Here is a 27698-nt window from a genome sequence, read left to right as displayed (position 1 = left end):
ATTAAAATCTATCAAAGAAAGCAGAAAGTCAAGCAATAAAATCTATCACAAAGAGGTTTATAAAAAATTGAAAAACACGGCAAGCGGTTTACGAGAAAAAAGTTTGGGAACCCTGTTTAAGGGCATCAAAAATAGACAAAATGTTTGTTTGGAACTAGTTGTCAAAATTCAAAAATATGTATAACATAATTGTAAAAATCCAAAAGCAAACTATTTCATTTTAAAAAAATTTCGGTGAAAAGATACAAAAAGGGGGGGGGGGGGGGGAGGGGTAGGGCCGAGGAGGCAAATAAATCGAAATAAAATAAAGTTGTAGAATTCAAAAACTTTCGTATTTTAGATCTATACATTTGCATATAATATATCCCAAAAAAAGATTTTAAGAACCTCTCACAGATTTCAAAATTCAAAAAAATCAATAATACTATTATTAATACACAATTCAGCAAATTATAATTCATAAGCTGAATTGTATACTAACAGTCGTGTTTGTATTGAATATAAATATTGCAACAAAATTCACCAATTATAAATTAGAATTGTCTACAAACTATAATTATATATATCCTGAACTCGAAAATGTAATAATACCGTATCGATACACAACTCAGCAATTGCTACGAGTATAAGCTGAATTCTGCATTAATACAGCATTATTACAATTCCGATTTCAGGGATACTGTGCAATTCAGTGTTTAAATTGAATATGCAACCTTCTGGTGTAATGCCTCCACTCCAGCTTTGCTTTGAAGGATATGAGTTCAAAAAGGAGGAGGGGATATATATAGGAAAAATTTCGTCACAAGGATGAGTTTGAAAAACAAATAATATTACTCTTCTCAAGTTTTCACTTTTGGATCCATCTACATCACTTTTCTTTTTCAAAATTCTACCACCCATATTGAAGAGCCATTCGGACACCATTCTGAATTTGTGTCGGTAGTGTAATAATAAATTATTTTTATAATTCTAATATCAGAAATTTTACTTCCAATTTTTTTTCTTTTACTTCAAAATGTGCTCTTTCAAAAAACCAAACCGCAATTTAATTTTCGGTCGCTATTTCAAATTTTAAAGAGTTTTTGACACCAAATTTATGTGCATTTATGGATGTACATATATACAATTATATAATGCAAGGTATATAAAATTAAAATATGAAATTTGTCATTGCTTATATTCTAAAAAAAAATTATTTATAGCTGAAAGGCATGCGGAGTGTTAAAAAAGAAACAAAAATTATAATTAAAACTTAGAAAACTAAAAAAAAAAACAAAACAAATTTTTTTCTTTAAAACAATAGGGTAAGACAATGCAAGAAATTAACAATAGAATTTACAAAACCATCTGAAAAAACAATTCAGGTACTTATAAAAAAAAAAACATAATTTTTTTAAAAAATAATAATAACTTTGGCGAGTCCTTAGAAAATTTTATTATTATTACTTTTCTCTCTATAGCATACCATTTTCCCCATTCCCGGCGCCCTCCGTTTACAATTGTATTCAACGCAAAATTTCAAAATTATTTCGAATACACAATTATTTCCTCCTCCTAAAAGTATATATATATATACATATAGAATTCGTAAATATATATGTACGTATATATGTACATATTTATGACCTAACAACCTATTTATTATAATAGTTATTACATATATATATATATATATACGGAATATATTTTCTTATTGCATTACTTGTATTTTATATTGTAAATGTACGTATGTATATAAATGCACACGAATCTCCGATATCTTATATTTATACCCGTATGTTCGAAGTGCATACTAAATTTGCCTTACCGCTTGTAACGCTAAGAAATAATTGTCTGAGATATAAACTCAAGTTTATGTTTTTGATCAGCGTTGAATTCTGAGTTGATTTAGCTTTATCTTTCCGTCAGTCCCAACGATAACTTAAAAACTAATTGAGCTAAGTTCACCAAATGATCTCTTATAGTAATAGTCACAACCCTATTTAAATTGCATATGATCAACTCCAAAAGTAATTTAGCCTTAAGATAACAAATTCGGGCGTCACAGAGTTAACACGGTCAACTCTATGTTTTCTCGTTTCAATTAATTTTTTGATTAATATAACTTATTATGCATTTAAATTTTAAAAATACAATAATGCGGATTGGAACAATTCAGCAATTAAAACTTATAACTTATGCTTAAAGTATAGTACTGCAATACTGGAACTTTTTTCAAGTCAGGTATATTTAAAATCATTCGCCTGGAATTTTACGATTCTGATTCATTAGCATTTTACCTGTATCCATTGAATCGGATTCAACAAAATTAGTAACTTTAAAAATAATCTTGCAGTCTCAACCTTAAAATGGGCTACACATTTATGTATATTTAGAATTCTATAATGTACAGTAATACGATTTTTAAATTTTTTAATTGAGAATTGAAGGTGCTAAATTGAAATTAAAGGTGCACGACAGTGTATTTCTGTATGAATCTGAAATCAGTATGAAATATGAAATCAAGTATAAAGTTTAACAATATTACACTTTTTTAATGAAAAACACTCTTTATATTATATATATGTAAGTAGGAATATGGAATATTCACAAATACGAAATGGAAGCCTTAAATTTAAATGTACTATAAAATTTCACTGAATTATCACTGATGCGGATCACTTTTTAACAGTAGGAGGAAAGAATAAAGGAAATCATTTAGTTGTAAGAAATTTTAGGCTCTAATCTGACGCGTCTTGGAACTTCTTAGGAACTGATGCTTTTTGGGGCTTCTTAAGAACTTTCGTTTCTTCAAAGAGTTAAAGGAACAGCTGTAGAAAATATTGGATTTTTTTTTCACAAATGAAGTAAAAGCACATAATTCAAATTCATTGGAGATTATATAATGCTTCCTCTTTTAGAACTTCCTTCTGTGAATTGTTATCGTATATATATATAAAGGACATAATCCCAATATAAATCCGAATTATAGTGAAGAATTAAGAAAGGCAAATGCCGCCACGCAGCTCTAGCCAAAATTTTTTTTTTATAGAAAACGTTTTGTTTTTATGTTTTTTAAAAATCAGCACCTAATTATCTTTTGTACTCAAAGATTATGATCAATTAAAAATCAAATATTGATTCGTCTCTAATTGTGTATAAATACTTTCAAGCCGTCTCTAATATTGTAAACACACACAAATTTCAAATAGAGAAACCAAATCTATAAGTAACGTATATGCAAAGAGTAGGTTTTTTTTTAAATAATTATGCGTATAATTTCTACTTGTTAATAAAAAAAAAAAAAATAATTCAATCACCCAATAAACATAAGAAACGGAAAGAGAGAAAACCAATACACACACATGCATTTAAAAAAAAAATAGTTGTTTTAAGTTTCTTTTTTTGTATCCCTATGAAAATTAATTACGGTAGAAGAAGGAAAAACAAAACAAAAAAACAAATCAAAAAATAGCAAGTAAACGATTTTTTTTTTTCAAAAAATATTAAACGGCGGTCGACAAAAATAACGGCATTTTTACTTTGATCTTATGTTTATGTTCTATAATTTGTAAAAATATGTATCTATGTATGTATTTTATGTCTACCTTATTTCTCTCTATAAAATGTGCACACATATGTAGTAAAAATATATAATCTATTATTACATTACAACTCAGTTTTGAGTGAGTTTCCTATTTGAATTAAATATAATTTTAACAAGAAGCTGATTTTAAAAAGAAACTTAGTTTGTAATGGAATTAAACAATGAAATTTACTCTATAAAATTGCAAAACAAATGACGTGGTCAAAAGAACTAAAGTCAAGGTCGAAAAAATAAAAAAAAATTCTGATCAAACTGGACTCGAAATTGAAGTGACCTATCTGGCGCTTTCTAGGCAAACACATTATCAACTTCTACATACAGAGGCTATTATCATAGAAACTTTGTTTATTAAAATTAAGTTGATTGATATTGAATTTTATTTTTATGATATAGAGTCTGCAACAAACAATATTCTTCAAAATTCTATGGTATTATAATACCATATCACTTTAGTGAATGTGACTTCAAAAATTTCAGTAATATTCCCTAACATCGGAATAATTGTAATAGAACCGTATTAATACACAATTCAGCAGTTGGTATTTCTTAGCTAAATTCTATATTCATTAATACAGTATTATAACAATTAAGATCTAAGGATTGTTTTTGCTAAAGAATGAAGCAATTATAATTAAAAGGGTGAATTATAAAATTATTTAATAAATAGTGTTAAGTCCCCTTTTTTCCAAAATTCGGCTGAATTTTTTTTATGGCTTAGCATAATATTTCTATGCAATTTGAAAATCTAGAGACTTTTCTCTTAAAACATAAAGTTGCTTTTGAATTAATTATAGTTTGAATTCCGGGAAAAAACAATACAAAACGCTTATTAAAAAAAGATCAAAAATTTAAATGTCTCAAGTCACTTATACCTTAAGCAAAATTTTACATAAATATTTGGAAAAAGACAGTAAGAGGTATGAGGGGGGGGGGGGGGGGGGGCGAGATTTCAATGTTATTTAAACTAGTAGTTTTTCTTTTCTTTAATATAGTTTTATGTGAGTTTCTTATAAACAGGGTTATACTGTATAAACATATACTTTTATAATGCTCTTAAATATATTTATCCTCTACATATGTGATTTATTTATACATTTTAAATATACATTTCTTTATATTTACATAAATAGAATATACAATTTTATGTGAAAAGTTGTTGGTTTCAATGTTTTTGAGAAATTGAAATATTTTATAAAAAAAATTTCAAATAATTTTTTAATGAATCCAAAAATTAATATTAATAATAAATTTATTTTCTTATTTATATAGATCAATTTCTTTTTTCCTAAATCAAAACATTGTGTTGACATCGAAATTACATTAATATCGGTATTAATACACAATCCAGCTTAAGAATTTTAATTGCTGAATTGTGTTATATATAACCTTTACTTAAAAAATTATAGTAAATATGTTATTAATATAGAATTCAGCTTAGAATTTTTAATTTCTCAATTGTTAAGTAAATACCGTTTTATTAGAGATTTAGAGAGACGGTATAATTTTTTTGAAATTTTAAGAATCCTGAAAAATGCGGTAATTAAAATAACTAAAATTTTTCATATAAAAATAGAATATGCTTTCGGTAAATTCCTTCAGCAGAGCGTTTAGAAAAAAAAATAGAAAAAAAACAAAGAAAACAAATCAAAAAACACCAGAAGAGTAAAACTGAAAATCAATTTTGTTTATGTCAATACACAAGGGGTTTAAAAGATTCCCGTATTGTAGCATACAATATTCCGATAATATACCGTGAACTACTCAAATTATAAGATCAAAGTAATTTTATGTCCTAGGACGTGATAATTATAGGATAGTTAAATACTTATTACATTGTTTAAAAATTATCATGTACTTTAATTTGTGTAAAATCTTTTAACTATCACAACGAAGTATTTTACAACAAAAAATGTATGCCAAACAAAACCAAGCAACAAAAAACAAAATTTTAAAATTATTTTTTTACTATAAGGGGAATACGAGTATAAGAGTTGTTTGTTACATTTATCGTATAAAATATTATAGGAGTTTTCATTTCACGAACTATCATTTGTAGATTTTAATCAATATGTAGATTTTTTTGATTTCTAAATTTAATATTAAGTAAATACATTAAAAATTCAATGGTTACATTTTCCAAGAGCTGAAAATTTGTTATAACATTATATTGCTGTAGAATTCAGCAATTACAGGTTGTAAGCTCAATTGCATAATAATATGTAATAATAAGTAGCTTCTAAGAACAGAAAGAAAATGTGTAATTGTTACTTAAATATTATGTTCACTTTATTTTAGATGAAATCTTTAGAAAAAAATTCACTTAAAAATTTAATTCACCGACTATATTCCACAAATTACTCATATATACAAATCGTGATTTGAAAATTATAATAATATTATATTAACTATAAAATTCAGCAATTACATTTCATTAGCTGAGTAAAAGGCAATTCAGCAATTACATTTCACTAGCTGAATTGTGCATTAATACCAATATTATTGAAATATAATCTTTTCTGTATAGATTTAAATCTTTTACTTATATATAGAATAAAATAAATTTTATAATGAATTTTAATTTTTAAAAAATTTTACTCTTCACACACACACACATGAATATAAACATAAAATTCATTTTCAAATATAATTATATAAGGGGTTGGAAATAGTATTATAGGTTTGACAAAATTATTTAAACATTTTCTCTTACTAAACGGTCCCATTGTTCTAAAAAAAATTCTTTTTTATTAAAAAAAAAATTAGATTGAATTTACAATTATTATAAAATGACACAATCAGGAGAGAAAAAAGGACATTCAATTTTTACAAAGCATTATAAAGGTAAAATGAAATTAACAAAAAAAAAAAGAAAAAACAAGAGGGATAAAATACAAGCAATTTTTTTTTCTTTTTTTTTATTACTTACAACGGATTTTGTCATTTTTTTTTTGTTTAGCACTAAAAAAAACAAAATCAATTTTGTGATACTCGTAGTAAAGTATGAATATAACAGTTTCTCGACTTTACTATTAACAATACTATTATATATGCCAATTGTCTCTTTAGTATCGATAAAATTTAATAAATTTAGTATGCAAAAAATAGTTATTATAAATAAGTGCTGAATCGTGTGTAACAAATACAATTATATTGAATTTTTAAACTGAAAATGTCAAATATATAAATCAAATGCACCATCGTAGCGCACAATATGACACTTCGGAATATTGCAACATAAAGTATTGTGATACTAGTAAGAGTTCTTTTTTAATGTCAGCCTATCGTGACTAATGGGAACGCATTCGATTTTGAAGGTTATATAAAAAAAAACAAAATAATTGCCGTATAAGAGATTTATTTCGCCGTATAATTATTTCGCCCCCGCCTAAATGGTTCAAAATTACAATAATATAGTATTTTATGCACAATTCAGCAAATAAATACGTTTATAAAGCTAAATTGTAAAATATGTACACATTTTTCAAAGTGCAGTAATACAATTGTGGCAGCATGATATTAAAGCTAAAAAAAGAAACTAAAATTCATCAACTTAAGACGCATATATAACTTAAAAGTATATGCAGATTATTCGCAACAGATAAAATAAGTATTATACATATATTTTAAACTATTAGCCATATGTAAGATACGAAATTACATCATATATCCCTTATCATATTAAAGTAAAAAAACACACTCGTAAGAATGAGACCTCGTAATTTATATCATCACTGCGGTATCCTTTTAAGTAATCTTTTAGCAATTTGTTATATAAGTATTTTCACCCTATATTCTTTCTATAGTTTTTTTTTGTGTGCGTTTTGTATTTTTCATTATTTACTTTAAGAGTTCCAATTTTTACATGGTTTTTTTTTTTGTGTACAGTATAAAATAAAAATAATTGAATGAAATTATTTAAAATCTTTGTTTATCAAAAGATTACTGAAATCAAAACTAACTTACAGAACTTTGTCAATGAAAGCACCGTATAATATTATCAGAGCCAATAAGTTTCCAAATGTAAGGGAAACCCGGTTGTTAATTTGTCAGATAGCATGATGACTCATGTACCAAATTGAAGGTCAGTTGACAAGGTTGCCAACTGTGCCAAAATTGGTGAAAGCTCAAATGTTACATCACCCTAAAAAATTAAACGTTTTTTAAAAATGAAAAGTTAAAATTTCAAGTTTTTCGAAATTTAAAGTTATGTTATTCCGATATTTGAACAGATTATAGCTAATATAGATGTTAATGAGGAAAGCCCTTATTCTAAGGCTTTCAAATCCAATTCCATAATGCGGCTGTCTTACACAGGCACGGAGTTATACTTAAAATTTTAAAAAGTAGAAAAATCAGTCGAGATTGACTTAAATCCTTTGTAACTGCGAACGTGCTGAGCTGTAAACATCGTTTCCATACAAAAGTTTTGTCTGTTGTAGGAGCTAAAGATGAACAATTACATTATTTTACACTTTATTTCAATTAACAACAAAAAAGGCTGTGATTTTGCGTCTTATACAATCTGACATTTTTTTTCCCCGAATTCGCGAGGAGAAAATTACAATTCGATACAAAATTACAATCCATTCGTCTCCGTTTTCGTTACGAGGTTAATGAAGCGTATTCTCACTATTTAGAGAATATGATTATATCCCATTTATCTTAAATTATCTCATTTTAATATCCCGGCCTATTTGCAAACTTGGCTGTATATCAAATACGATACGACAACGAGATATAATTGCTGAATTACATAAGCATTTAGTATTCCAAAATGCAGTAATGCGATACCGACATAAAATTCAACAATCCACATTTATAATCTGAGTTTTGTATTAATAACTTATTACTATATTTTGGTAATTAAGGTATGATTGTAAATTTAAAGACATGGAGGTAATTAACGCAATACACGCTGAATTGTAGTAAAAAAAAGTATATTTTAGTATTTTGCTATGCGTTTTATTATGCGGTGAGTGTTTTCTGTTTGTTTAATATTATATATTTGCAATTTCATTACATACTGTATTATTGAATTGTTGTTTTTTAAGATTTTAAGGAAATTGTATAAACCATATTAAACTTTATTAATATATTATAATGTATATATATATATATATATATATATATATATATGTAAATAGAAAACTAGAGAAGAATAGGCACATAAATATCGGATTTTGAATAGTACTTTGTCCCCTTTTTTGTATTCTTTATTTTTACGGTATTGTAAGTATAATACACGCAGCATGTGTATAAAAAAATGTAAAGCAATAAGTATGGGTATGTTTTTTTTATTTTTTTATGTTTTGTGAACATTTGATGATAATGATAACAATTCATATGATTATATGTTAAATAGTATAAAATACATAATGACAATGATATGACGATGACGACTATGACGACGGACGGTGATGATGATATAGTTAAGTTAAACCCCTACAATTAAATAATAAATAGCGGAACAATTATTTGTAACCGTTCCCTTTTTCTTATTTCGTTAATAATTGAAGGGTCCTGTTCTTTTTTTTGTTTTTTTTTTTATTCCACTATAATTTTAGGATATTTTGTTTATTTTTATTATTGTTATCATTTTCTTATAACTCAAACAACAGTTATATACGAATATTGGATAATGTATATGAGTATATTATTAATGTACATAATTACTTATGTCATTTGAAATCAAAACCTTTAACATTTTATTGATTATATTATGACATTTTTATGTTATATTTGGAAAAAATTGTTTTTAGTTTACTGCTAAATTGTCCCGTTAGATGGCACGTGAGTGTATATGAAAAGAAGAACAAGAGAAAGGAGTGATTATTGAGGAGATGAAAGATCGCATTAGATATAAAATTGATAAAAACATTTAATATGTCTTTATAGCACACAGACGAGTGGTATGTAATACTCAACTTCATAATTAAATGTTCATATAGTTATTCGAAATTTAAATAAACATAATAAAATGTGTAAATACATAGCTCATATAATAGAAAACGCTTCTTAGCTTCCAAAATACGCAGTAAAGCACATGATATTAATACAAAATTCAACAATTTTATACATTTATAGGCTGGAATTACTTATAAATACCTCGTATTAGTATATATATATATATTGAAAGTCAAAGAATATTAATTAATTTGTACAAAAATATTTTACTATTTCAATTATAAGTCGAGGACTGATATACGCATATAAGTAGAGAGAAATCCATTGCAGACACAATTACGCGGAAACCTAAACAATATATAATCGCGTTTAATTATTTTAATTCAAAATTTTATTGAAGTCCAGAGGACTTACGTGGGTGGCCTGGTGAGTTCTCCTGCAACTTCTTTCTGCTACTACTACTACTATTACATGTAATTCAACTGATAAACTTCTAATTGATAAATTGTTCTATCAATTAAATTATTTCTTTAATTTTCAAATTATGGAAACTACATTTACATACGCAATCCAGCTTATAAATTTCTAATTGCTGAGTTGTTCTATCAATTACAGTATTACCTTAATTTTCGAATTATACATACGGTATGTACACGTAATTAAGCTTATTAATTTCTGATTGCTGAACTGTAAAATATTGCGTTGACTTCCAAAATGCAGTAATACGGTATAAATACACAATTCAGCTTTGAGTGTGAGTTGCTGAATTGTGCATTAATACCGTATTGCTGGATTTTGGAAGTTAAAGATACGGTATTTTTTGCGATTCCAAAGTTAGAGAAACAAATGCGAGATTATATGAATTAAATTTAATTTATTTTCAACTTGGAAATACTAAATTTTTTACTTTAAATAAACTCGCTAAATTTTTCACCTTCACTATCATCATTTAGTTGCCAAAATATTATATTTCTTTTCTTGTTATATTGTCGTTTTTCCTTTTGCGAGAACAATATAAAAAATCTGGGAAGATCAGCTTATAACCGCAATGTATATTGTCTATTTAATTAAGAGTGTTACAGAATATTATAAAAATGCCTGTTAAAGTAAGCTTTTAGTTAAAATATCTAGAAAAATATCAATTTGGTTCTTAGTAGAGTTTCGCTTTGTGCCATCTGAATTCCTTGAAATGCTCGCAGTTAGCTTCGGTAACAACCAAAACTCAAATATAAAATTTCAAAAAAAAACCATCAATTAGTTCCATAGATATGATAAAAAATGTAAATATGGCCCTCAGTTCGGTTTCCGAACCCTGTTCGTTCCAAAAAGTTTATATATTCATAGTTTTAAACACGTTGAATTTAATTAATTAATTTCAACAATATTGATTGATTATTTCTCTTTATATACGCAAAAATTGCAAAATTAAGTTCCCAAGGCCTGATATATCCCAAAAGTTGGCCTAGGAAACTACACTTTTTAGCGGTCCTGTTTTACATTTTTGATCATTATGAAGAAAATATTCAGCAGCTTTTCTTTAAATTTCATATATAAGCTTCACTCGTTCAACCGCGAAATCTCCTAACATTTGGAAGAAATCAGGCATCAGCAACTGGACGTTTACTACGGTCTAAATATACATTTTTGACTATATAAAGAGAAATAATCAACCGATTTCATTGCAATTTAATATTTAAATTCGAGGTATTAAAGCAATTAATCTATAAATTTTTGGAAAAAATCAGGGCTCGGAAACTGATCTGGGGCCGATTTTACATTTTTTACCATATCTATGGAACGTATTGACAGAATTTCTCGAAATTTGATATATGAATTCTGGCTGTTACCGAAACTAACTGACGAGCATTTCAGTGAATTCGGGTAGCACAAAGCGGAACTCTACTAACAGCCAAGTTTACATTTTTCTAAGTATGTTAACTATAAGCTTAGTAATGCCCTAAAAATTGGAAAGAAGTACTTAACAGGCATTTTTGTAGACAATCCACATTGCGGTCGGTTATGTGCTGACCACATCAGATTTTTTTTAATTATTTTTTATTTGATTTTTTCATTTTCTTTTGCATTTTTCCTCTTTTTCTCTTAAAATTATTTTGCAGTTTTGTCACTCCCTCTCTCCCAGTTAATTTAATGTTTGTTTTTAATAAACTTATAGTATACAGTGAGTACCAAAATTAAAATTATAATAATTTATAACAAGATTTTACATATGTAGATAGTATAACAAAAATTCAATTATTAAATATTTCATTTTTTTCAATATAACAAAATATTTAGAAAAGAAATTTTTTTGACTTACCATTGAAACCGGTAAACCTCCTGCCGCCCCATTTGTGTAAGAATAAGGAGAAACTAAGTAACCCATATTAAAACTAGACGCATGAGATTCAACTTTACCTTTAAAGAATTTGAAAAAAATAGAAAAAATTAAAAATTAATTTTTTGTTTTTTTTTTTATTAGAAATAAAAATTATATTAAAACTTACCAAAAACAGGACTAGGTTCCGATCTTGATGAAAGTTTCCCACTTTTCTCCTTGAAAAGAGATGAAAAAAAATTTTTTTAATTTTTGTAGAAAAAACAATGTTCATATTGGGGAGGAAGACCTCGAGTGTGTCTAAGTTAATATAGTTTTGGTAAATGGTTAAAGAAAATCAGATTTACAAAATTCTATCCAAAAAACAGCTTCGAAGATTTTGAAATTAGAGCGAATTATATTTTACAGTCTTCATTTTATATATTGCTAATGAATTAAAATTTAATTAAAATTTACAATAACAGAAACATGATTCATGGCTTGATGTGCAAAATTGTGCACTTACCCCAGGATGATTGTATATCTTTGATTTATAAGTACCTTGTACTTACATTTAAAACTTCAAAAATTTCTGCAATAATGAAAAATAACTTTCGAAATTGTATGACAGCTATCATAATCATTCATGATATCTTAACAACTTTTATCGAATATAGCTGCCATTTTACCACATTATTTTGGGTACTGTAGGTTGAACACTTTTTTAAGATATAGCCAAATATCTTTTCAGGTTGTAGCTACTAGAAGGAGCCAAGCAATTTTCACGATTTCCATCACACACAATGGCCTTAATGATATATTCGTTTATACGAAATTTCAATAGCCTGCCTTCTATATTTTCTGAGATATAGCCAAATTAATTTTCAAGTTGTGTGGCAGCTACCCGAACCAGTACCTTTATCATATCCAATTTAAACAATGTTCGGGAACTTACAATAATAAATTATTTAGCGAAATTAGCTCAATTAGTGTTTAAGTCATAGCATTTTTCACAAATTGCATACCTTTAGGATGAGGAATGTTGAATACATAGCGTTACAAACGGTAAGACAAATTTATAATACCCTATCGCACAAACTTTCGTACGGATATAATTGAAAATATAAAAAAAAAATTTTAACTGAATTTTAGAATTCGTCATCAGACTACAATTATAAGCTACAATTTATTTTTCATACATATATAAAGATTTTCGTATAATTTTCGTTTGAACAATATATTTCTTACATGTAATACACAAATTGTGTATTGCCTAGATTTACGATAAAAAGAAATAACGTACACAAAAGAAAAAAAAAAGAAAAGGGATAAGAGTTCTCTATTCTCATACATCCTATGAATATCGCATTCGTAGAATCGTATCGTATAAAGTTCAAATTGGAATATTAAAAAATTCATTCACGAATTGAATAAGCCTAATACGCAATAAAAGCCGTTACATATTAATCATTCTTAAAAATGTTACAAAAATTTTCTGTAAACTAAATTAAATCAGCGAAGAAATATAATTCGTGATTAATGAAATAAAGTTGTACTCAAAGATGAGAACTGAGTAAATTTTTTTTACTTTCTTCTTTTACTTATAAGTTTAAGTTACTTTAGTAAACTTTAACTTAAGTAATCAAAAAAGTTTTACAGAACTTTTCTCAAAAAATATTGTTTAAAAAAAAATCATACACCCTATGTGAGAACTCGGAAGTCTGGGGTAGTTTTGGAGGTTTAAAAAAATTGGATTTATCCGACGAAAATCCATTATAGCTTCGAAGCTTGAAACTAAAGCAGAGTTGTTTTTGGAAACTTTTTTATGAATTACATAAATTTTCACAATAAAGTGGTGAAAGTAAATGTAACGCATTGGAAAAAAATTACATTTAGGTGAAACCAATGGTTTTTAATTTAGCACTTTTCCCTTCAACAAGTGAAAATACTGCTTATAAAAACAATATAGGTATGTACTTTATTATTAAAATTAATTTCAATAATATACGAACATTTTTCACAAATTGCATACCTTTAGGATGAGCAATGTTGAATTGCAATAAATTTGAAAAAAATTGAAAGAGGCGTTAAAATAATGCTCGAATTTAAGGGTTAATTGCGAGTTAAGAAACATAATTATATTTCTTTTATTGGCACGGCATTTACCGTTAGCTTTCTGCATTTATAGAAACTTAGAAAAGCTTACAGTTTCGGAAATATAAGGTACCAAAAATTCGTATTTTACAAATTTCGAGAGGCGACAACTTAAGAGAGGATAGAGGTTGAAAAAAATTTTCTTCTAATGAAATGAACTAGTTATTAGTGTCTAAAAGCTGCTTACATTTCAGACTTGTACAATCTGGGGTGTAGAAAAAAACGACATAAAAAATTTGGGAAAAAACGGATTTTAGATCACGATAAATTTGAACGAGCACTTTCTTTTTTTAAAATTGAAATATCTTATCCCGCGGTAGAAGAAGCAACCCATTTTCACTTTTAGGATTTTTGGAGGGTACAACTTTTTCCGGGGGGGGGGGGGGGGGATGGGGGGGATATTAATCTATGTACATATAAAATTTCCGCTTTCTTCAAGGGTGTAGAAATTTTGTACTCGTAAGCATTTCCATGGACGGACGGGCGGCAAAAAACTTTTTCAGCTCTACCAAATTTTATTATTAAACTATTAAATTAACTTCGCCGGTTGACATATTGTTGAAATTTTACTTTAAGCATTTAATAAAAATAAATTTCAACACCAATGATTTTGCTTTTTTGTTGGATAAGTTAGAAATGTCAAATTCGAACTACCAAAAATAATTTGTTGCAATAAAGCATGCCATCAATCCCGGTTTTATGCAAAATTTTGTATACGAAAGTTGATATGCAAAAGTGTTTTTTTTTTTATCATTAATTAATTGTTACCGGTTGGTTGGTTGATAACCGTATCAAATGCATTTAATATTATCAATTACACCTATATAATTTGTAACAAAAAAGAGCATTCTATTTATTCATTATTATAGGAAGAGCTTTTTTAAGCTTTAAATTTAAAATAATAATGTAAATAAAAATTTGTAAAATACTGTAAATTACATGAATTCACCTGAAAAATTGAAAAATTCGAATACCGCAAAAATTTTTATAAATGTAATCATAAAATGAATATGAATATGGAGCAATTAAATTAAATTTTATCATTATCTACTTCATTCCTAAACTACTTACCTCACTTTCAGTTAAATCTATCAAACTAGATTTTTCTTCTAATAAATTTTCGGATGAAATTTTTTCATCTTCACGATCACCTTCATCTTTAAATATTTTAACTTCATCAGTGCTGCCTAAATCATCACCAGATGATCCAGTATGTGAATTATGACTAGTACTTATTGATATATCGTTATGTTTCATATTGAATCAAAAATAATTCAAAAAATAATATTATTTTTTGTTTGTTTTTTTTTTTTGGATTTTGATTTCGTTTTCTTATCTCTTATTTTTTATAATATTTTTCTGTTTTGTTTTATAAAAAATATTTTGATTTTTATTTTGATTTTTAATTAAAAAATTTTTTAAATTTAATTTTTTTTTTTTTTTGTAAATTTTAATTAATTTTTAAATAATAAAAATATTAAATATAAGGCCTCCATACTAAAATTAGTAAGGTAAAATTACTATTCTCCTAAAGAATTTCTGTCAAAGGATCATGTTTTTTCAAAAGCTTACCGAAAAGTATAAAAAACATTACCGTTTTCGCAACTTTTAAAAGGGAAGTTAATTAATATTTAATGACAAGAGAACACTTAAATAATATTGTTTAGCGCTGTATCAATGTATGTTTTATGTTTATAACATTATTTTACAATATAATTATAATATATAGGTAGATTTACATGTATATGTATATGTTTATCAGCTTTATACGTGCTTTAATTATCATTAGCTTTACTTTTTTTGAATTATTATCAATTACTGAAATTTTACTATGAAGTAAAGAAAAACGTGGATTGTATCCGAATTATTTAAATTGGAAGTATTATGACTATTGTAAATTGAATCATATTGAGTAATTACCTAGAATTTTTTTCTGTAATGCCAAAAAGGCGATAAAACGACAAATATAATTACTATCGTTAGATTTTATGAAACAAAAATTAAAAAAAAAATAAAAAAAAACATGTATATATATAATATATATATATCTAAACATCTATGTGTATATGTATCTTCTTCTAATTTTTTGGTTGTTGTTTTGTTTTTATTATTTTTGATTAAATTTGTTTTTTTTAATTAAAAAATTAAAAATTCAAGGGGGGGAAGGGGGCGGGGGGTGACATGTAGATATACTCGTTTTCGAGCTACAGCCTATTGAAAGAAAAAGGTAGCAGATTTTTCTGCATATAAATAAATGCTTATAACTGCGGAAGTATACAACAAAAAAGCAATAATCGAAAGCTTGTTTTCCAAGCAATTGATCACTCCTACTTTCGGTCTTTTAATAAATTTGATCTGAGTCATAGTTTTTTGATCTGAGGCATACAACTTCTTGTCAAAGTCAGAAATTTTTTTTTTGTTTTTTTTTTTTTATTTAAATTTTGTTTTTAAAATCTTTATTGTTAAAAACTTTTGTTTTGCCCCCCCCCCCCCCTTTGAAACCAAATTTATCAAGAATTTTGAACCGGTTTTCTTACACAATTATACTTTAAAGAAGAGACTACACTCTTAAATATTATTAAAATTAAGAAAATTAAATAGAAAATTCAAAAGATTTCAAAAAATAACTACTTTTTTTAAATTACATAAATTACGAGTATAAACCTACATACGTATAAGATCTATCTATATACTAATTAAATTAACAGAGATCCAAATCTGCCGTGATTCAAAATGAATGAGTAACACGAAGTCTATACAATTTATATTGTAATACAATAAATATTGTAAAAATGTTGCGCCTTTAATCCTTATACTAGGCTGTACTTGTTCAAATTATAGCGTTCATATATAAAAAATTATTATCGTATTACTATGGGGTTTAATTAACGTTATATGTTTTCAAATTGAAAACAAATCGTATCGTTCATTAACCGTTGTTGCTTATTTATTGATTTTCCGGAAATGGCAAAATTTTTTTTAGCCCGCCCTTTCTAATATTTTATAGTGGCGTTTCGTGCACACGATATACACAGATTTTTTTTTAAACGTATATAGTTACACTGCTATATATATATATATATATATATACATGTTTTTTATATTTTACATAAACATATATATGTATATGAATATATGTGTTTTTTATATTTTATTAAAAAAAAAAACTAAAATGATTTTGGTCTATTAGTTATTATTCTCCAAAATTACATCTATGAAAATCCAAAATATAAAAAAATAAATGAAAATAATTCTTTCCCGGAAAACTTTTTTTTTCAATCAATTAAAATTAGTATCGAATGGATACATTTTGGAGAGGGAAGGGGAGAATTTGATTTTTTTTTTTTTTGGTCAATTTACCACTACAACTCGATAACTCCATTTTTTTTTTTGTTCATATAGTAAAAATTTCATGAAATTGTGAAATTTTCGAGATATCGGGTTGTTTTTGAGTGGAAAATTTCTACCCAAACATGGTCTATCGATTATGTGTTTTAATAATTTACATATTTTTTTTTTAATTTTTATTTCTTAATTAAATGCAATTCTTAATTTTTCTTGTAAGAATATATTTTACAAAAAAATAAGGTGCATAATCGATAATGTAAAATGCGGGTTGAATTCTTTTCCAGCATAATTCAATTAACAAAAAAGTAATATGACAACTTTTAGTGTTCGTTAGCAGCGGTCTACATTTGTATACAGCGTAAACCGATAATTAATTTTGCACCGGTATCATATTGTTAATTTTGTTTTTGTAGTTTTGTTAATAAACAATGAATTTCAATAGCGCTGATATTTTTTTTTGGAATATTTTGAAAAGGACAAGTATAAAATGCAATTTCATACCATAAAAAAATTGTTGCTACAGCATGTGTTGTCAATCTCGGTTGTACGTTAAATTTTGCATACAATTAATTTGTTGCCGGTGGTGAACGTCAGATGTAATTTTTGTTGTCGACTGAGGGCATTTGACATTATCGATTACACCTACATATAATATATTTTTTATATAAATGTAAATACACTATTATTACCGTTTTTTCATTTTTAAGAAATTTATTTGTTAATTTTAAATAAAACTGCATATTGCTGTTCTCTTTTTAATAAATATTAAAAAAAAAAAATATTTTTTTTTTATAAATATAAAGAATTTGTTTTTTTCCTCTCTTCAATAAAAAAAAAAATCATGTTCTATAAATTTTTAATTTATACTCGTATTGTTGATTTATTTTTACTATTTTTTATTTAGTTTTTATTTAATTATTATGTTTTTTTTATTTATTTTAGTTTAAAAACAAAAAAATAAGATTCTAGTATTCCAAGTTGGTAATCAACAGTAAAACACGATTAAAATAATGAGAATGATCATTAAATCAGAAAACAACAGGAAGTTTAGAATGGGATGGAGGGAGTGATTTCAAGTATGAAGTCTTCGATGGATAACAATATGAAAGAGAACAAAAATTTCTTAAGTTCTTCATAATGTACGTGTATAATAATCATTTGCTATCTAATGTTCGTTAACCTTCACTCAAGATCTAAATAATATAGAGACTAAGAGTACCTACCCACCTGGCATTTTAAAATAATATTGGACAATCAAAAAATATTAATGTTCTTCTTGTAGATGTTCTATATATAGATATTTAAAAACCGATGTTTCTTGAAATCATAAATACATACTTCATTGATTTTAATTATAAGTCAACAAAATTAATAGCAACAATTATTGCGAGAGTATTTAGCAGCAATTATTAGAGAATTGAGAGAGTTTTTTAGAATGTTCCCTTTAATATAAGAGGTGTATGACCAATGCATATTGGCATTTTGAATGCAATAATGTATTTTAATTTTGCATTGAGTTTTTAAAAGATGATGTCAAGTGCATTTTTAAATATCTTGCATAATCGCGTTCTAAAAAAGCATTGAAAAATCTTTGAAAAAAAGTTCTAAAGGATTCATTGTTATAGACAACTTTTGTTGTGTGATATATGTATCACATCTATTACGAGTATATTCAACAATTGCCACTGATTCGAATTTTTTAAAATTTTGTTTCATTTTAAATTGTATGTTTCCTAATTGTCCAGAACTATATAAGATCAGAAATTTTGTTTTTTTTTTTTTTTGTCAACGACACACTACACTGTCTAAACAACCGCAACTTAGACATTCGATGTTTACATAGGTCCAAATTTTGGAAATCAAAAATTTGTATAAAATCGACAACTTTCATAAAACTTCTCTTATTTAAATTCTCTAAAAAAGAAATTTATCCGAATAAATTTTAAAATATAAAAAATCCTTTAAGATGTTTAAAGAGAGGAAACATTCATAATTATAATAAAACTAGCATGTTTGAGGGCGCCTGAGGCACCCGTCTTCCGTGTTTAAGGAATCGAATCGAAAGACAAATTTTTTTTAAGGAATTTTTTTTTCTGATAATTTAATCATAAACAACAATACATTGTAGATATATTGCAGCATCTTAAAAAAAAGCAAATAAAAAAAAACTTAGAAGTCCCCGTATCGCAGGAGGAATCCTACAATTTAAAGAAACTAAATAGTTAAAGAAGCATTAAAATTTTAGGTTTTTTCTTCCCTAAACAAATCAAACTTTTCTTTCTAGTTATTTAACTTTAAAAAAGTTGATGTTTCAAAAATGTTCACATTGGAATAAAGTTATTTTTGTGCTCACCGTTGAACATGGGCTGATTCATTTGAACTCAAAGTGTCAAAATATGAATAGAGTATATAATATGTATAAATACACATACATATTTATACAAATATATATAAATATGAATTATACCTTGCCCCTTAGCAATCTAAGTTTAAAACTTGTTTTTGAAATATCTAGGATTAGCTCTCATTGTTGTATACCAAGTATTCGAACCTGACAAACAATTCTCTAGAAACTGCATGAATATGTCTGACCTATAATTGGACACACAACTGCCAAGTTTTATGAGCCTAACTTTATTATTTTTCCAAATATTTAAAATTAGCTTTTGGAAGCTACCCAAACCTGCCAAAACTGACCTTACTTTGGCTAATATGTTATTAATAAGATAATAAAAGTTTTCCAATTTAATTAAATTTATTTTTTAATGAGGGAATAACTACAACACTTTTCGAATTTCAAAATTCAATTAAAAATTTTTTAAGCTTGGTCGTGTTTTACTGTAAATTATCAAAGAATCAAAAATGAGAAAAAAATAAATAAGATTGGTTGGGCCCGCGAAATTTAATTAACAAGAGAAAATGAATTGTGGTAATAAATAGAATTTTTTGCATGTCGCATGATTTATGAAGACAAATAAATAATAAACACTTTAGAATTAAAAAGCTCTCTTTCTCTATCCCTCTCTTTATTTCTATATTCCTTTCTCTTGTATTTTGATATTTGAAAATTCAAAATTAAATATTTTTATTATTTATTTAATTTGCATATTCTTTTGTTTTTATTAATTTTAATAGAAAATTTTAATTTTTAATCATCTATTTAGCATTTTGTTTATTTATATTTAATCATTTTTAATTTTATTAATAAGTTTTAATTATTTTTAATTAATGATCACACACACACATCAACAATTTTTTCAAATAATTCTTCTTCATGTTTTTTTTTGTTTTTTCATTTTATATCTCTTCTTTTTTTCTGCTCTCTGCTCTTCTACTCTTGTTATAAAAAATTGTGTTACCATCTTGGTAGTGTTTTTTTTTAGTTTTATTTTATTTTGATTTTGAATTTGTTTTTATTTATTTTTTATAGTTATTTCGTATAATTTTATCATCGAAGATCTGGAAAAAATAAAAACAAAACAAGAAATTAAAAACAGATATATTAATTTAAAAAATTAATAAGCATCATATGTTTCAAATATGGGGCAAAAACAAAAAAAAAAATCTATAATTAAAATTAGATTATATTTTGTGAAAATTAATCCACATCGGAAAATCTCCTCTAAACCACCGGATGTATGGACAATTAATCTTCTATTTGCGAAGGCTCTACTCTAGCTTGAAAACAGAACCACAGCAGGTGACCCGCAACAGCGAATGATTTTAACCGCTGTAAATTCAAACTAGCAGAGCGAAACGGCAAAATCAACTGTGCAATATTTTGCTCCGCGCACATGGAAAGGCATAATGTCAAAAAACTGCCGACGGTAAAATTCGGAATTAACGCTATTTTATGGCTCTTATTTATGTTTTGAACTTAAGTCGTAAACATTTCCGGACTAAGGAAAAATCGCAATTTCGGTAAGTATAAAATTTTTTAGGCAAAATTTTCAACAAACATCTCTTTTTTTTTAATTTATTTTGTCGTATTACAATTATTATGATAATACGCGTTTTGAAATTTTTCAACAAACAAATGTTCTTAACAAAGAATTCCAATGTTTTTCCAATCATAGGACAATTGAACAGGGATTTGCTTGCTAAGTGTTCATAAATAATAATATCTTTGCTAACATACATAACTTGTTCGAAAACATATGGCTAAATTTACGCAATATAGCGAAATTATTATTACGTGTATTTAGCGCATATGAATTGTTTTGGTTTTATACGTGACGGCATGTTTTTGCAGTATTGCATTTTACATATTTTATTTCGCAGTGTATTACGGTTATGAAAATCTCTATATAGCATTGGGCAATCCTTATAGAATCATTAACAATTTTGTCTATAAATATACATAAGTATATGTATAATATATACATACATATGTATATGTGGTTGGATGTAGTGCTGTTTTATATTTTGTTAAAAAAATGCAATGGCTGAAAAGGAAAACCTTATATTTTTACCGACCGCATTGTGTATACAATAGGTAGGTTATGTGATGGCAACAAATTTTGCATATCGATTGCTTGGTGGGAACGCACTTCTTCATGGTAGGGAAGTATAAATTAACTATTTTTAGCAACCTGTCGATCTGTCGGTCTGTCTGCCTGTGTGTGAACGCGTATATCTCAAGTTCGACTGAACTAATTTTGATGAAATTTTATATGTAAGTTTATTTTGACTATGGCATGGATTAGTCAACTTTTGGAATATATCAGACCTCGGGAACTGCACTTTTTAACAGGCCTGTTTTACATTTTTGATCAAATAAAGAAAATATTTTTTGATCAAATAAAGAAAATATTCAACAGATTTACTTGAAATTTTATATATGTATAAGCTTCATTCGACCATACGAGAAACCTTCTATCTTTTGGAAGATATGAGGCGTCAGTAACTAGACGTTTACTACGGGCCAAATATTCATTTTGGCGTATATAAAAAGAAATAATCAACCGATTTCATTGAAATTGAATAATTAAACTCAAGATGTTAAAACAATAAATCTGTTAATCTTTTGAGAAGATCAGGGCTCAGAAACTAATCTGAGGGCCGATTTTACATTTCTTACCATATCTACGGAACGAATTGATGGAATTTCTCGAAATTTGATATATGAATTCTGGCTGTTACCGAAACTAGCTGACGAGCTCATGACATTTCAGTGAATTCGGGTAGCACAAAGTGGATCCCTACTAATAGCGAAGTTATATTTTTCTAGGTATGTTAACTATAAGCTTACTAATACCCTAAAAATTAGAAAGAAGTATTTAACAGGCATTTTTGTAATATTCTATAATACCTTCACTTAACTAGACAATACGCATTGAAGTCGGTTATGTGCTGACCAGATCAAATTTTTTTTGTTGTTATTTATTTTTATATATGTATTTATTTTTTTATTATTTTTGCATTTTTTAATTAAATAAATTTTTTTCAAGAAAGTTTTAAAGCTTAACGTATGTACCGTAATATTTTTGTTTTTGTTTCTTTATATACATACATATGTGTGTATTGTGTGTATATGAAAAAATCTCATAGAATTCATGGATTTTTTTTACTTATACATAAACAAAAACAGAATAATATCTATGCATATATGCACATCCATACATATATATATACATACATAATGTATTTTAGTTAGTCATAAATTTTGAATCTGCATATACATATATGTAGTATGTGTGTGTGCTACAACTGTTACGCGTGTAGTGCTCATAAAAAATGTGCAGTTAATCGTGAAAACTACAAAAAAAAATTAAGAAAATAAAAGAATTTTTCTCAAAATGAAACCTTGTGCACACACACAGCCACACACATTTAGCGCAAATCCATGCGTATTCATGTTTATATATATATATATATAATCATTATATGATTGAGATATTTTTTTAAGGATAATAGAGATGTTGGCCTTTTTTCCCTTGTTTCTTGTTTCTTCTTCTGTGTTTTTCTCTGCATTCGTTTTCTTCCTCCTTCGTTCTTTCTTTTATATTAATATGTATGGGTATATGTATATATTTATATATATAGGGCTGTGTAGTATAGTTGTTGACGGGTTATTTCCATGTTTTTTTTAAAGAACTATATTCTGCGCATACACCACATAAAAACTCTTATGTTTGTAATATTTTGTATGAAAATATTGTTATAAGAATACATATAAGAAGGATTTACACTATATATTATACATAAATAACATGAATACATACCACATACACATAAATATATATAGAATAAGCCCGATATGACGACGTTTCCCTCTACATGCAGTCATCATAACCTGTCTATATGTGTGTTTATATGTACACATCTAAGGATGGGAATTTTTATATTGTTATTTATTTATGTATAGAGTCTATAAACAAGTGTAATTAATAACAAGTAAAAGCGTTTCAGTCGGTATAAACCGACAGAATAATACCCTGTCGAGTTTCATAAACCTACCCTTAATATTTTTCCAAATATTTAAAATTTTCTTTTGGAGTTGTATGACAACTACCCGAACCTATTAAATCTTACGACTTCCAAATTTCATGATTTTTGCTCCATTATTTTTTCGAATATTTTAAACTAGCTTTTGGAGCTCTATGATAGTTACCAGAACCTGTCAAGCCATTCGACAAATAATTTCAGAGTTATGTCTGATCTAGAATTGGACACACGATTGCAGAGTGTCATGAATCTAGCTTCATTGTTTTTCCAAATATTTAACATTAACTTTCGAAGTTGTATGGCAGCTACCCTAACCAGTGCAGTCGTTCTATTAAGATCTTCAGAATATACATAGGTAGAACATAATTGCACACACCTTTACAAAATTTAATATTAATACCTTTATTCACGAAGGTAGCTGCAGGATATAAAAAAAAGTATATATATATATATATATATAGGATGGCATTATTGTTCGTCGTATCTTTTATTAATGCATGTACATTGTGTCTATCAGCGAGAGTATACTTTAAAAGACGCAAATATTATTTGCGCGTAATTTAAAAAAAAAAAACTGATTTAATTTCTTTTTCTTTTAGTTCTTAAATTTTTTTTATTACAAAAATTGGCCACTTTATGTACATATATTGTTTTGCTATTACTCCCGACCAAAAGACCCCCATATGGGTGGGTCATTTTACGAGCTATAGTAACTATAGTTATAGACTCGAATTTGAATCTTCAACTCACTATAATATTTTGAACATTTTTAAAATATTAAAAAAACTTTCAGCCCATATGTTTAAGAGTACTGTCAATCAGTACGTCGATACCCTACATCTTTACTGATGATGGTATACTATTCCCAGTAGCACTAATTCTCTATTTTGGGAATAAAATTTCGTGTGTACAAAAATGTATACGATAGTATAAAGATATATAGTATCGTAAACTTTTGATTAATAGGACGTGATTATAAAGCTTTATAACTAACCCCTTATAAGTAATTTACATTTCTTTTAAAGGCTATACTCAATTTCAGGAATTGAGACAGCATGCTTCAAATTTAAGTTTCTTTTATGCGTCTTTATACTGTAAGTATATTTCTGTAATTAATAAAATTTTTCCTAAATCTATACAAAATTATACTTGTGACAATATTATTTATTTATTTATTTAATTTCAGACAATATCTATAAAATTGTGTATAAGAAATTAAAATCTGCAAACCAATCTTAAGAACTAATTTTACTAAGACACACGTTCATTCTGCATACATTAATTTCTTAAATTCTTTAAATATTTTTTAAGCCTAATTTTGAAATCATTTAAATTTTTACAATTCCTTATTTGATTTGATTTGACTGCATTTTTAACTATATAATTTCATAGTTGAAATCGCTCTAGGCACCAATAAATGTCCTCTTGCCTTGCTTACAGATTTACTTGAAATTTCATATATAAGAGTACGCAGAGCCTCCTAACTTTTGGAAGAAATAAGGTGTCAGCAACTAGAGGCTTACTACGGGCCAAATATACATTTTTAAGTATATAAAGAGAAATAATCAACCGATTTCCTCGAAATTTAACAATTAAATTCGGGGTGTCAAAACAATGAATCTATAAATTTATTGAAAAGATCAGGGCTCGGAATATCTTAAAATTCGAGTTTTTGTTGCTACTGAAACTAGCTAGTAAACTTTTCAGGGGATTCCGATGGCACAAAGTGAAATTCTACTAAAAACCAAATTTACACTTTTCTAGCTATGTTAACTAAATATCGCAGGGAAAGAAGTTCGCAAGCTTTTAATTAACATGCCTAGAAAAATGTAAATTAAAAGGAAGCGTTCAGGAAAATACAATATATCTTTGACATCGATATTGTACAGTAATGCTAATCTTGACTTCAAATTTGCAAAAATAAAGTATTAATACATAATTCAGTAGTTAAAATTCATAAGCTGAATTTTGATACCAAAATATACAAACCAACAATTACTATTCATAAACTAAATTATGATATCAATATCTACAATTCAGCAATTACAATTCATTATCTAAAATATACAAGGCAACAGAAAACAACAAAAAAATCTATACGTTAAGCATACAAATTCAATAACATTCAATTTGTTCACAGAACAAAATTTTGATTATTTTATATTTTTCGGTATATTGCAAAGTACGATATTATAACATGAGGAACATTATGTTATGAACTGAACTGAAGACATATACTGAATGAGCTGAAGACATATTTTCAGCGGCGAAATGTGTGTATATAAATGGAGCTTCCCAGAATAGAGCGTAGTTTACAGTTGGCGTTGAACGAGCCTAAAATCCCGTTATGCCGTTTGGTTTTGTTTTTACACTTTGATAGAGTATAATTTGCACATGGTGAGTATTTTACTTCATTTCAAATTATTACTAATTGATTAACCACTGCTGGTTTCGACTTCTTCATTAGATTGTGTATTTATGCACATAATATTCACCTATTCATATTTTGACACGTTGAGCTCAAATGAATCAGCTTATACGCAACGGTGAGCAAAAAAATAGCTTTATTTCAATGTGAAAATTTTTAGAACATCAATTTTTTTTTAAAATTGAATAACTAGAAAGATAAGTTTAATTTGTTTAGAAGAAGAAAAAACCTAAAATTTTAATGTTTCTTTAACTTTTTAGTTTTTTTTTAAATTCAAGGATCCCACCTACGATACGGCGGTGACTTGTAAGTTTTTTTTGATTTGCTAACTTTTTGAGATGCTGCAATATATGATCAATGTATTGTTGTTTCTTAAATTACAAAAATTTTTAAAGTATGTATGTGTAGTAGTTTTAATGGTCCGATTAAATGATCAGAAAAAAAAATTACTTAAAAAAATTTGTCTTTCGATTCGATTCCTTAAACAGCGAAGACGGGTGCCTCTGGCGCCCTCAAACATGCTAGTTATATGTATATTCGTCTATATTATACTATATTTTATTCGGAAGAATAACATAGAAAAAGAGAACGAAAAAAAAATTTACGCTGAATTTCCCAACATTTTAGGTATGTATATCGTATTATAAATTATACACAGATTTATTGCAGAACTTTTTTATTTTTCGTGTTATGTTTATTTTGTCATAAGCCATTTTCGTAGTCTTATGCAACATTTTAGCTAAACTAGCGAATGTCTTGGTGGGTTATGTGTTGACAATATCACATTTTTTTTAATGTCAATCAACATAATGCCTACAATAAATATTATATAGATAGCAAAGGTTAGATAATATATATTAAGCTTATATAGAACGTAATGTGTATATGACATCTGTATCTTTAGCTTCATTTCAATATGAGTTTATTCTTGAAGAGCATTACTGTTTTCATACTAAGCAATATAATAAATATGAAAGTTCTACTTTTTCTTTTGAATTTTAAGTTAATGTTCATTTCAAATCATTACTCATTGATTGGCTATAATGAGGTATATGGCTCTGGTATTGCTGGTATATGGATGTAAATTTTATATTTTGCGAGTCAACGACTTATCTTATCTAAGTTTTTATTTTTCTTCCTTCATCAAAAGAATTACTAATGTACATATATTAACACGTTGAGTCTCAATGTACTATACCGTGCATAATTGCAAATCTAAAATGCTAAAAATGGTGAACATAAGAAAACTTTTATGCATTGAATTATTGTTGAATATACGAATAACTAATGGCAACTCTTACGTAGAGATAAATTGGATTTCTACAAAGAAAAAAAAATCTTAAAATTTTGTATATGCAGCTCTTTTACTTATGCATATAGTTAGTTTCCTTAAATTGTACGATTACACCTGTTGTAAAGGGATTTAAAGTAAGTCGCTCACCTGTGAGCACTACGTAAGTATTGCAAAAACAATGAAACTCAACGTAAGTATTTTTTATATTTTTTATAGTCATGAA

General features: G+C 26.7%; 1 protein-coding gene across 18 annotated transcripts in view; it reads right to left on the bottom strand.

Annotated features, from left to right (window-relative positions):
* LOC129606639 (protein pangolin, isoforms A/H/I/S) overlaps positions 1–27698 on the bottom strand; it is a 220703-nt gene that overhangs the window by 172558 nt on the left and 20447 nt on the right. For 9 of the 18 annotated variants that reach the window (XM_055517090.1, XM_055517122.1, XM_055517105.1 and 6 more), the window contains 5 exons: positions 20296–20765; positions 17996–18195; positions 15030–15317; positions 11995–12043; positions 11808–11905 (listed from right to left, as the gene is read on the bottom strand). In XM_055517090.1, the coding sequence (XP_055373065.1) occupies positions 11808–11905; positions 11995–12043; positions 15030–15215 (333 nt within the window). In that variant the 5' untranslated portion in view covers positions 15216–15317; positions 17996–18195; positions 20296–20765. Of the gene's footprint in view, positions 1–11807; positions 11906–11994; positions 12044–15029; positions 15318–17807; positions 18196–20295; positions 20766–27698 lie in introns of all 18 variants that reach the window. The other 9 variants (XM_055517064.1, XM_055517056.1, XM_055517074.1 and 6 more) reach the window with 9 other exon arrangements.

The sequence above is a fragment of the Condylostylus longicornis genome, unplaced genomic scaffold (genome assembly GCF_029603195.1).
Source record: "Condylostylus longicornis isolate FDR11 unplaced genomic scaffold, ASM2960319v2 ptg000003l, whole genome shotgun sequence".
Classification (NCBI taxonomy): Eukaryota; Metazoa; Arthropoda; class Insecta; order Diptera; family Dolichopodidae; genus Condylostylus; species Condylostylus longicornis.
This window is presented reverse-complemented; position numbering and strand designations above follow the sequence as displayed.